Source organism: Agelaius tricolor, unplaced genomic scaffold (genome assembly GCF_023055355.1).
Source record: "Agelaius tricolor isolate 1412-34295 unplaced genomic scaffold, bAgeTri1.0.p SCAF_32, whole genome shotgun sequence".
Lineage (NCBI taxonomy): Eukaryota > Metazoa > Chordata > Aves > Passeriformes > Icteridae > Agelaius > Agelaius tricolor.
The window spans coordinates 3267204-3279943 of record NW_027269292.1 but is presented as its reverse complement, the minus strand read 5'-3'; the positions used below and the strand labels follow the sequence as shown (position 1 = coordinate 3279943).

Below are 12740 nucleotides of genomic sequence, written 5' to 3'. Positions count from 1 at the left end.
TCCTCTTAGCACTTCCTTATTTTGGGAAGCACTGGGTGGAGAAAAGTAATGATTTCATTTGATGCTAAAATCCTGCTCTTTTCAGAGATTACATTTCCTTTAAGAATGACCCTGTCTAGCTTTGTGCTTTGGGGAACTGTGACTTTTTACCCTTAAATGTGGAATGGAGGGGTGCTCACTTTAGTTTATAAATATGGCCTTCTCTGGTAGTCCTATACAAGGAATGTTTTCACTTAGTCCTCCTTATGGAATTAGAAATTCCTGATGATAGAATAAGGATTTAGCTTTAATACTGTATGAAGTAAATGCAATTTAAATGAGATTCATATTTAAAACTAATCACAAGTGAAAGTTACCATGCACATGGCACAAATGACATAGAGCCACAGAACCAGAGCCAGTGTGTGTCTAAATTATTACAATGATTTGTATTTTTCTGGGTGTCCCTGTGGAAAAGTCAGAAGGTGAATTTTGGTTGGCCAGGAGAGTTTTCTACTAGGCCTCGTCTCAATGTAAATTTCATTGAAATTATAAAATAAATTAAAATAAATTTATTATAATTTAGAAATTTTAAATTTAATTTCTGAAATGAAATTATAAAATACATTAAAACAGTGTTTGGTTCCATCTATTTTTTGTTTGATCTTTGATATTTAAAAAAAAAGAACTAGCCTTCCACTGGAAAAGATTCTAAATTGTGATGTTTCTTATTTATCCAGTAAATGTAGGGTATTCTCATGTGCTCCATAGAGAGATGATATTCTTAGGCTTTAAAAATACAGTTTTTATCCTGTGTTGCTTGGGAATGCCATACTAAAAAGCTATAAAAATATCCACTCACTGTGTACAAGAAACGACACAGAGAGAACATCTCTGCAACATGATCCATTTACTTTTCCTAGTAAGAAGTCAGATTTACCAAATCTCTTAGAATTGCTAGTAAAAATACTTGTTTATCTGTGCCAATTAGTTCCATGTGAACTCCCACATTCCTGTGGTCCAGACTAGGCCAGGTACAAGGGACAAGGTCCCTGCCAAGCTGCCAGTACAAACATCTTTTTGTAAGCTTACTCTTTTCCAGACAAGCCATTGAAAACAGACTATGGTATTGACTGGAGATTAGAGGCAGAGTGTTTGGCAGATCCCTGAATTTTAAAATGGAGGAAGGGAAAACACGCAAAGGAAATATGGAAACGGTCTCTGAGAAATTCAGTGTCAGCAGCTCAGCAGTAAAATTGTATGGATAATACCTTATTGTATGTGCTGGAACCTTTTGCATGCTTTGTAGAGTAGCACTAATAGAAATAACAAGCCCTAAAAACACCTGATAGTTGCCAAGACGGACCCATATGTCTTTAGTCAGGATAAAATCACTCTGAATTTATTCTTTACGGGCCCCAGACGTTTTCAGCATAATCACAGTAATAATCACAATACATTGAAAGCAGTTCAGGTACAATGCCTGAAGGTTTCAGGGGAGAGCAGGGGCTGGATGAAGGGTGTCTGAGGCAGCTGTGTGTGCTTGCAGCCGGCAGAACCAGCTGAAGGACCAGCAGCAGCAGCAGCAGCAGCAGGTGGTGTCCCTGTGCCAGCTCCCGGACGAGGCCGAGTGCCTGACGGTGCCGCGCTACAAGCGCGACCTGGTGCAGAAGCTCAAGATCCTGCGGCAGGAGCTGTCCCAGCAGCAGCCCCAGGCTGGCCACTGTCGGATCGAGGTCTCCAGGGAGGAGATTTTTGAGGTAACTCGAGATTTTGCCCCATTTCTTAACAGGGAGGTTGTTTATAGCTGGGTAAAGGAGTTGTTCACTTAGCTGGAACCTCGGAGGCTGCAGTGCAAACTGGGATTTTCCCGTGGTGAAGAGGAGGGGGATGCCAGCACTGCCATGTATTGACATAGAGGTCTCTACGTAAATCAAGGCAAACTTTCTCTATGGCTGGAGATGTTCAGCCTGTTTCAGGGACTGGGGGAGGAGTCTGAGCACTTCATGTGTCTTACAATCCTGTTTCCCTCCTTCCGTGTATTTGAGAAGCTGATGAGTGTTTTAGAGGGGATGTTAAAAATTCAACTCTTATTATTAGTGATCTTTGATACAGTGTAATTTAAGTAAAACTACTACTGAATAGGATTCCTCTTCAGAGTTTGGATTTCTTATCATCAATCTGAATTCTCTCTCCAGAATCAGACCAGTTTTACAGCTGTCTGGGCTTCTGAATGGCCAGAGATGGCCACAGTGGGGTCTCTGCATTCTGTTTTGGGATGTGATTCAGCAGAATCATTCTGTTGACTTGACTAAACACATTTATAATTCATTGGCCTTTTCTGGAGAACAGTTTGTCCTTTTGAGGATTTTCACCCATCCCACCCATCCCTGTTGCATTTTTACCCCACCCACAAACTTGATCTTCCCACTGTGTTGTCAGAGTTTTTCCCAGCCAAGAAAGATTTGTGTTGGTCTTCCCTTTGGAGAGTCAGATCACTTTGTGAGCAACTGAAAGAAGAAGGGAGGGAAGGCTACAGAATTATGATGTTCTTGTTCAGTCCAGTGTGTTGGGTCCCCACACACCCACCTGCCTCCTCTGTCCTGTGGATGCAGAGCTTGGGCTGATACTGGACATAAATAAGAACCAGACTTTTCTTTTTTCTCGAATTCCTTTGCATTTGTTCTGCCTTTCAACTTGCTTTCTGTGTTTCCTTGGTGAACACTTACTGACAGAGGAATAATCCTGTAGATTTACTGGGATGGCATTGCTGATTCCATTCTTAAGGTGCTTCTTGGAGGCTGGCACATGTGTTTTACCCAGAGTACAAGCTCCACCCTTGGCTTTACAGGCTGCAAAAACCAGGAGCACTTACGGAAAACAAAAGGAGTTAACTTAGAAAAAAATTGTGTCAGTAATGTGAGAATGAGGGACAATGTTCTGATCACTGCTCACCCCTGCAAATTTAATGGGAGGTGGTTCTTCTCATCTTCTCATCATTTTATTTGACAAGTGTTATCACATGTGGTGAAAACAATCTGTGATTTGAGAAACTGATGAAGGTCAGAAAATAATGTCCCCTTTAAGAGTGTTCCCTTTGGAGTCGAGTCTGAAACTCCCTTCACTTCCAATACACAGCAGCAGCTTTTACTCTGTAAACAGCAGTTAATAAAAGGAGGTGTTGTGTGTTTACAGGAATCCTACAGGCAAGTCATGAAGATGAGGCCAAAAGACCTGTGGAAACGATTGATGATAAAATTTCGTGGGGAGGAGGGCCTTGATTATGGAGGTGTGGCCAGGTAAACAGTGGCTCCTCTGTCTTTCCCCTGCACCCAACCCTGCCAGCCTTCCCTGGGCTTTGAATCCTCAACCAGCCCAGCTTCTTTTGTATTATTCTTATTTAGTTTTATTTCTGTAACAGATTAAATGTCAGAAGACCATATAGCTCTAGGTGGTATTGTAAAAGAAAATCTGCATCCAAAACCCCCTAATTTATTGAAAATAAAATGCAGATTACACATCATGTCAAATATCTGTCATATGTGAGAGGTTTTGGTATCTATAGAAATTAGCATATTTTTCTTTGGTTAGTGAAGTTTGGGTATCTGAGAATATATGCCACTAAATACTTGGCTTTATGGCACAATTTTAACCAAAAAAAATGCTTTATTGCAAACTGTCACTGCTGTTTGAAGCAAAGTGTTGCCACCAGCAGTTGGTGGGCAACTTCAGTCTGTCAATAGTCTGAGGTTATTTTTCCCTTACAAAAAGGTGACATGCCCAATTGTCAGACCATTATTTACTGATTTGTGAACACATAATTAAAACTTGAATTAGATATATCCATTACCTTAAAGATGGTTTCTATCAAAAGCTTTTATTCCAGCATCTTTCTATTCAAGTGAATACATAATGTCTTGTATTAGTGTGTAATGGATGTAGGAGAATCACAGTCAGAAACTCTTGGAAATGAGTAACCTGAAGGAAAATCTTGGAAAGCTCTCAGGTGTTGTGTGGTTACTGAGCTAGTAAAAATAATTCTGATTTCAGCCATATCTCAGCATGTTCAGAGATAACTTCACTCACATTTATGTTAATAGGAAGATTAAAAAAAAATCAGAGTGTTTTGAAACGATTCTCAGTGTAGGAATGCATTTGTCTGTAGAGTACCAATAAATTCTTTTCTTTTCTAGGGAGTGGCTGTACCTGCTGTCCCATGAAATGCTGAATCCATACTATGGGCTCTTCCAGTACTCCCGAGATGACATTTACACGCTGCAAATCAACCCCGACTCCGCTGTCAACCCGGTAGGGCTGGTGCCAGTGCTGTGAATCAGGGTTTTCTGACCAGAACTCAAACACACACCTGCACAGGGCTCAACACTTAGGAGCCAAATTCTTACAGTTGCTACTGCTGGACACTGAATTTGTACAATTATATGATAGTTTCTTTTTTTGCACCGATCAAACTTCTCAAATGTGTTCTTGATTTTGTCAGATGTCAATTTATGATTCCTTTGGGAGAAATTTGGTTTGATTGTTACTTGTAAGACTCCTGGACTGGAAGTGAAATGCTCATGCATGAAAACAAACCAAAACCTCTACACAGGGTTTGGGCTTGGGGTTTTCTTCTTTTCTGGGTGTTGAAGTTGTGTTTCATGCTCGGCAGTGGGGCTGTCACTCAGTGGAATGGCCTTGTCTCTGCTCTGTTCCAGGAACACTTGTCCTATTTCCACTTTGTGGGCAGGATCATGGGGATGGCTGTGTTCCATGGGCACTACATTGACGGCGGCTTCACGTTGCCTTTCTACAAGCAGTTGCTTGGGAAGCCAATTACTTTGGATGACATGGAATTGGTGGACCCTGATCTCCATAACAGCTTAGTTTGGATACTGTATGTACTCTGGAGGGTACCTCTGGATGTTAGAATGCTATCTTTGTTATGAGATAATGGTCCTAATCCTGGAAATGAGGTGTATTTTGATCTCCTTCTCAGGCAGATTTAAGAAATATCTCACACAGTTCAGGTTCTTTAAGGCTAAAATGCTCAAGCTACTCAAATTTTAGGGGGGGGTGTGTGGAGTTAATATTAATTTGTTAATTTTACCTATTATTAACAGTGACAGGTTATTAAAATATAACAGTGAAACTGTGATAAAAATGTTTTTAAATGTAATATAGTAAAACTGTATGTTCACCTTCTGCATCCAGGCAGGACTGTGAAATGCCATTGAAAAATGAAACTGTGCTTCTGTCAGATAGAACATGGCTGTAATATATTTGCAGAATGTTTTCCCTCAGTCATTTGCTGCTTTTCTTTGGACCAGTGAGAACGACATCACCGGGGTCCTGGACCACACGTTCTGTGTGGAGCACAACGCCTACGGGGAGATCATCCAGCACGAGCTGAAACCCAACGGCAAAAGCATCCCCGTGACTGAGGAGAACAAAAAGGAATATGTCAGGTACATCAGGAGCTTTTCCCAGGGCTCTTTTTCGATTTCCTACACTGGGGAGGAGCTGTTAATGAAGTCATTACTGATACAATCTCCTCTGCCTGACAAAAGTGCAACTCTTAATTAGTTTATCTTGGTAGTAGAAGAGTTCTTGCTTAAAATTGTTGTGTGAGAAGTGATACAGGAATGCTGGATTTACTTCAACAATTACACTGTTGAAGTAATTGTCAGTGTTGTGCTGTTGGGTTTTGCTGAGGGGTTGTGCAGTGCTCTGCTGTAATCCTGTCAGTGGGGCCGTGGTTTGGGGCTGGATAAATGGAATTGCAGCTTTATTGTATTTGAATACATCCTCCACAAACCCAATTTGCACTTGCTCACAGACTTTATGTGAACTGGCGGTTTTTACGAGGAATCGAAGCTCAGTTTCTGGCGCTGCAGAAGGGATTTAATGAAGTAATCCCACAACATCTGCTGAAGACATTTGATGAGAAGGAGCTGGAGGTCAGTGCAGCAGTGTTGTGTTGTGTGTCAGGTGTAATGAGGCTCTCAGAGCTGTGAAATGTGGGGCAGTCCCGGCTGTCCTGGTGTGCTCTGACCTGGGATGAGGGGCAGGGCAAGGCCTGAGCAGCTCAGGGGTGCCTGCCATGAGAGCTGTGGCAGTGTTCCTGGAGGTGACAGCTGACAGCAACTGCACAAGTGGCTCCCCTGTAGCTCCAACCCCTCTGAGCCTTCTGAGGACCTGCAGTGACCTCGGGCTGTGTCACTGCTCTGGCAGAGTCCTGGTGCAGAGTTCTCCCAGGGCAGTTTCCTCATGTGAAATTCAATGCTGCCAGGAGAACAGGCTGTCAGCCCTTAGTGCACTACCCTGCATGGTGTCAGGCACCTGGGCTTTGCAGAGCTCAGTTCTGCCAGACTCCATTGGTCCTGTAAATCCAGCAGAAGGAAAGGTGCTGTCACAAATAAGTGTGCTACAGAGTGTCAGGATCAGCGTCCAAAAAATATTCTCTGAAGGAAATCCACAGATCCCAAGCTTGCTTTAAGCTGAAATGGAATTGCAGTCTGTGGAGTTGAGGGGGTTGCCATGTAAAATGGCCACAGGTGAATTATTCACATGTGCTTGTGATCCCTGGGCTGGAACGTGGTGATTGCTCCTCCTTTATCCTGAATATTCTCACTCCCTGCAGTGAGGCAGCCATGCTGCTAACCCTGAACCATTTTGCAGCTGTAGAATAAGAAAGGGGAAGGTCCACTGTTCTTAGTCATAAAAATGTCTTCAGAATTATGATCACGTCCTCCCTGGACTGAACCTGATCCATTGTGGATCTCCCTTCAGGAGCACTGAAGGCTCAGTGTCAGTGTCAGCTCTGTCCTTTGTGTGGTGTCACAGGAACAAGATTCCTTTGGGGCTCCAGAGCTGGACCAGCCAAACTGCACCCTGGGCCATGCTCCTGAAAGAAATACTGAGGTCAAATGTGAATTATACAGGGGTGCAATCTGTGCTTCTGTTTAACTGACAGGGCAAGGCCCTCTTGTCTAAGCTTGAAGTGGTTGTTTGGGTTCTTTTTAATTTGATTTGAGACCATTTGAGAAATGGTTTGTGTACAGAGGTAAAATTAAAAAAACAAGAAAAATATATTTCTGCATTGCTTAAGATGAGGGAGAAGTTATAATTTGCCTTTGGTATAAAATCTATCAATTTTCCACTATAATTTCTTCATAATTTGGCTCCAAACCCACTTTTTTACCAGTGATGAAATAATATAATAAATCCATTTTTAATTTACAGCTCATCATTTGTGGACTGGGAAAAATCGATGTTAACGACTGGAAGGCAAATACCAGGTTAAAACACTGTACCCCCGACAGCAACATCGTCAAGTGGTTCTGGAAGGCTGTGGAGCTCTTCGACGAGGAGAGGAGGGCGCGGCTGCTGCAGTTCGTGACCGGCTCCTCGCGGGTGCCTCTGCAGGGCTTCAAGGCGCTCCAAGGTAACGCCCGGGGCTGCGCTGGAGCGCGGGCATGGCTGGAGGTGGGGCTGCAGCTGCCCTGCGGCTCTAAAGAGCCATTTCAATGGCTGATTGCAATCACCAGCAGCTTCTCTGTGTGTCTGGTACCTTCTTAGGCAGGTGCAAATGGCTCTTATTTCATTTCTTCACTTCCTTCTCTGGCAGGAGGTTGGGATCAGCTCAGATCTTAGAGGGGTTCCAGAAGCCAGGGTTTTAATTCCTACCTTTTACAAGCCCTCATCAGTTGTACAGCTCTTTTAGACTGAAATGCAGTAACACAACTCAAGCCCAGACTCTTCTTTAACAGCAGAGTCCCCATGAGAAACAGTGACCCTCTGAATTCTATTTTTAATGGCTGCTCAGACCAGGATTCCAGTTTTGCTCAGGTTGGGACATTTGTAGCTGCTTCTGTCCTTTGTGGCATCTTCAGTGCAGATCAAGTCTAAACAATGGCTGTGCTGCAGTCTTTTCTTTAGCAGAGACATTTAAGGGATTTCTAGTAGTCAGATTAATTTAATAAAATTATAAGGAATTGACATTGTGACACTGGGACAGGGTGGACCCTGATCTCCATAACAGCTTAGTTTGGATACTGTATGTACTCTGGAGGGTACCTCTGGATGTTAGAATGCTGTCTTTGTTATGAGATAATGGTCATAATCCTGGAAATGAGGTGTATTTTGATCTCCTTCTCAGGCAGATTTAAGAAATATCTCACACAATTCAGCTTCTTTAAGGCTAAAATGCTCAAGGTACTCAAATTTTAGGGGGAAGTTATGTGGAGTTAATATTAATTTGTTAATTTTTTGGCTAATTCAGTGGAATTAGCCACTGTTCAAGACCTGTTATAAAACAGGGACAGGTACAGCTGTGTAAGTTTTGTTCTATAGGAGGGCTGAGAGAAGATAAATTAAAAACTGTTGGAATTTTTCAGTACACTGTGCAAAAAAGCTGATTTATTCTTCCTGATCAGTGCTTTTTTCCTTGCCTTTCCTTTAAATAACTGCAGAGCTGTCTGGGTGGGCAGGGAGGGGTTTGTCTCACAACCACTGGGACTTTGCAGTTTTTCCCTGCCTGTTTATGATTTCATCTGCCTTGGTGCAGAGCCTCTCTTTGTATTTTAGTTGCTGTCTTGTTGCAGTGCACCAAAGGCATTTCATGTTATTCCACCCAGTAACAGAGATGTGCTCTGGGTTTTCAGGTGCTGCAGGCCCACGACTCTTCACAATACACCAGATTGATGCCAGCACTAATAATTTGCCTAAAGCTCATACCTGGTAAGGCTTTCTCAGTTCTCTCTTGTGATCTGTAGCTTAAAGACCAATCTGCTGTCAGAGTATTTGGAGCAGTTTTACTTCTTTTGTCTTTTATGACATAATCAAAGCTGTCCCTCAGGGAGCAGCAGAGGTGTGAAATCTGGAGATGGCTTTTGTTTAATGGAGCTGGGTGGCCTCCCCTCCTTGGTGAAGCCTTGCTGGCAGCATCTGCAGCTCAGTGAGGTGGGGCAGAGCTGAAACCTCTGTGCTTGTGCTTCCCCCCAGCTTCAACAGGATCGACATTCCTGCCTACGAGAGCTACGAGAAGCTCTACGAGAAGCTGCTCACGGCCATCGAGGAGACCTGTGGCTTTGCTGTGGAATGACCCTGCCAGCCTCTCCCACACTCTATTTATACTCCTGTCAGCCAGAAAGCCCTTCCTTCCCTCAGCCAAGACTCAAGAAATGCTTGAAATACAGGAAACTTTCCCTTTTCTACACTAGGACATTGGGAGGGAAAGGACAACTTTTGGATTTTTTTTTTTAATTTTTAAATTTTTTTATTTCAAGAAAATAGGTTCTGTGGTTCCTGCCATAGGATCATTCAGCTGCTATTAAAAACTAATATCTTGAACATACAGAATGCTGACTTTTCCTACATTTCAACAGTTAAGCAGTATTCTATTCTTAAAGACTACTACTATTTTTGTAAGAGGTAATCTATTATATTTGCCTACCTGATTTCTATTCTCAGATACCAAGACACAACTTCAGCAGTCGGTACAAGTCACGTTTCAGCCTGTTTTAAATGTATGATACTGAACAGCATCTATACCTGCTATTTTTGGAAAAAAAATATTTTGGATTATTCTAACTTTGCATAAAATTGGCTGAAAGAATCATTAATCTTTTTAATGAAAGCCACTTACATGTTAACTGCATTTTCTTATAGTAAACCATTATATTCTGCAATGTAAATTCCAGGTAAATGTTGCCACAGGGGCTTTTTTTATATTTTTCAAGCAGGAATTCCGAATATGATGTTTTGGGGTCCTATTTATATCACTTGTCAGATTCCTCCAGCAGAATTTCTAGTGAGTGACACAGACTATTTGGTACAGTCCTTGTGTTTACATGTGGAATAACCTTTTCTTAATGAACAGTAGATGTTTTGATTTTTTTTTAAACAGCATTTTTCTAACAAGTCTGTCAAGAGTACTTTTCGTTGCTTTTGACCTTAAATTAAAACACTGCATTTTTCAGCTGTTGAAGCACTGATGGGCTTTGCCAGCAGAAGCCTGTCAGCAGTTTGTTCCAGAATCCATCCTGTCCAGTCAACCAAAGTTTGTTTGAATGCAGCCAAATCATATTCTGTATTTGTTGATGCTAAAGATTTATCAGGTAAAACATGTTGTAATCTCTGTCCAGCTGCTCATGACACGTGGGTTTAAGTTACAGCTAAGGAAAAATGGTGTATTGACTGAAATATGTGTAATGTGCTTTGGAAATGAGGTTGTTGTAAGAGCACATAATTTATTGATTGTAGGGATGGAAGTAAGTATATATATGATTTATAGCATGGGTTGATCTCTTCAAAGGGGAATAAAATGCACTACCAGTAGAGGGAACTGAACTTTGATGTTAGTTTGGAAATTCTCAGCTGAGATCTGTCTGATCTGCTCTTGGTGTGTGGATAAATCAGGCTGCTTCAGAGACAGTGCCCTTCTCCTCTCAGCCATGAGAATATTTGGAATAAGTAGCAGTTTTTTTCCAATCAGTGTTGTGTTTTTGTAACTTAGGTTACAATTAATCATCAAATCTGCACTATTTTTTCACTGCCAATGAGAAGAAAGTCAAAGGTATTGAAAATGCTGAAGGGATGGGATGTAAGCAGCTGTTCCATGTTTGCAGTGTAAGTCACAGTGAACCAGCTATTTACTGTCTGTTCTGTGGAGCTTAAACTCAATTTTGCTCTGCCAAGTCTGACTGCCACAGTGAGTAAATACTACTGGATGTTGTGTGTTAGAATAGTGGGCAAGGGACTACTTTTATAGAATTGTGGTGAGAATCTGGTGAGCCAAAGCCACATGTTGGTTTGATTATTTCTGTTGTACAGCTGTTGCTGGCAGGTTTGTTCCAAGGGACTTTGCTTCCCTTTCTGGGCTGGCTGCAGGATGAGGCTACTTAGGGATGGAAACAGAAAGCCAAGAGACTTGCTGGGACAGCCAGGTTTGAACACAGCAGAGCCTTTTCATTTCTCCTTTCCCTTTCTTTCCTCCTTTTCCCTTTCCCTTTCTTCTTTTTCTTTTCCTTTCCAGTGGACTCCTGCACTCCTGTTGAAGGGCTGCTACTTCTGCATCCCTGCTGGGCTCCCCAGGCAGCTGTGGCAGCTGTAACCCTGCCCCTGTGCAGCTCTGGGGAGCCCAGCAGGTTCCTGCCCTGAGCTGGTCACTCCAGGTGCTGCCGTGGTGGGGCCACTCCAGCCCTGCCCAGAGCTCTGCTCAGCCCCTGCTAGCTCTGAGGCTCAGTGGCTGCTGCAGGGCTCTTACAGACACTTCCCTGGGCTGTTCACAGGACTCACCCCAGTGTCATGGAACTGACAGAAGTGATTTTTTAAGGGGTTGGGTTTTTTTGTTTTAGCCCCTGTGTTTGCCCAGCCTGTGGCCACAGCCTCCCTGGGCATGGAACATGGCAAATATGAAATTTGGCTGGTGGATTTATTGAATGCATAGTTATGGTCACCTTGCTGTCACAAAAGCACCTTTGGGGAGGGAGGAGATGAGCTCTGCAGAACAGAGACCTGAGATCAGCTGATAATTACATTCATTTTCACAGCAGCCTTAGCAGTACATCTGGTTTTCTACTAAACATTTTTGTATGGCATTGAGAATTTTTTTAAACTGCTACAGATATTGTAAATTTAATATATTATAGGCAAAACTAGACAAATCTGCATTGAACTTTCCATAGCTGACAGATGAGGATGAATATACCAAGTATTTTGAGTGCCTTTCTACCTTCATAAAGACTGAGAGCTTTAACTAAAGCACCTCATCACCCAGTCAATGTTTGTTTATCTGAAAGTGGTAAAGGGTTGATTCCTTTCCAAAATTTTGTTTCAAGAACATGTCAGCTACTTTCCCCTCAAAAAGGTGCTAAGCCTAATATTGCATTTTAACCTTGGACTTTCACCCCATGATTAATGTGAATATTTATTTCAATGTGTCCCTCTTACTGGGTTTTACTTTATCCAGTCTTTAGTTGTTTTAGAGAGATGTCACATCATGGTTTTATGCTGTTGCTTTTCATTATGAATGTTTAATTATGAACAGTGACTTTTGTAGATTTCAAATATACAGTTCACAGTTGAGTTTCAGAGGATTTAATTTCTCGGTGTAAAGAGTTTTGTAATGGTGCTTTGTACAGTATGTATTCTAATTTTTTTTTTTTTTTTTTTGCACATAGGTTCAGTTTCCCTAAACTGATTTATTTGTACCAAATTTTTGTGTTGTACTAAAGTCCAGAGCACACAAGCTGTTTTGAAATTCCTGTTCCACAACACTACATGTGTACTGAACTCCTGGTGTGTTTAAAAGGCTGCATGGATGGAAGTTCAAGCTCTGCTCCTCTGTCACAGCACCATCCTCCAGCTCGATGTAGCATCTTTTTAAACAGCACCACACAGTTAACAGGTGCCATTTGTTGTACTTTACACTATGTAGTAGGTTCCTGGCTCTGCACATCCTCAGTTCTTTGTCTGTAGTTGTAATTAGTTTATACAAGTGTAATTACTCCTCCACAAACTGACAGTTCTTAGTTTATCATTTCCATTGTATTTATTACAGAGTGTTTTAGCATTGGTATCATTGTATTTTCACCCAGCTGTTACATGAGCTTTAACAAAAAAAAAAATCTGTATAAAATGGTTTTTAAGTACTTAATGTATGTACCCATGCAGAAGTTGAGCAATAAATTGTATGCTGTTTGCACTGTCACAGCATCAATGGTTTTAAAAGTTTTAAGTTTTTCTTAATTAAATCTTTA

At 41.8% G+C, this 12740-nt stretch overlaps 1 protein-coding gene across 2 annotated transcripts in view; it reads left to right on the top strand.

Annotated features, from left to right (window-relative positions):
• The window catches only part of SMURF2 (SMAD specific E3 ubiquitin protein ligase 2), a 61576-nt gene extending 48865 nt beyond the window's left edge, over positions 1-12711 (top strand). For both annotated transcript variants that reach the window (XM_071451204.1, XM_071451205.1), the window contains 9 exons: positions 1529-1739; positions 3175-3278; positions 4173-4287; positions 4695-4873; positions 5307-5444; positions 5816-5936; positions 7222-7423; positions 8643-8718; positions 8983-12711. In XM_071451204.1, coding sequence (XP_071307305.1) covers positions 1529-1739; positions 3175-3278; positions 4173-4287; positions 4695-4873; positions 5307-5444; positions 5816-5936; positions 7222-7423; positions 8643-8718; positions 8983-9082 — 1246 coding nt within the window. In that variant the 3' untranslated portion in view covers positions 9083-12711. The remainder of the gene's footprint in view (positions 1-1528; positions 1740-3174; positions 3279-4172; positions 4288-4694; positions 4874-5306; positions 5445-5815; positions 5937-7221; positions 7424-8642; positions 8719-8982) is intronic.
• The last annotated feature ends 29 nt before the right edge of the window (positions 12712-12740 follow it).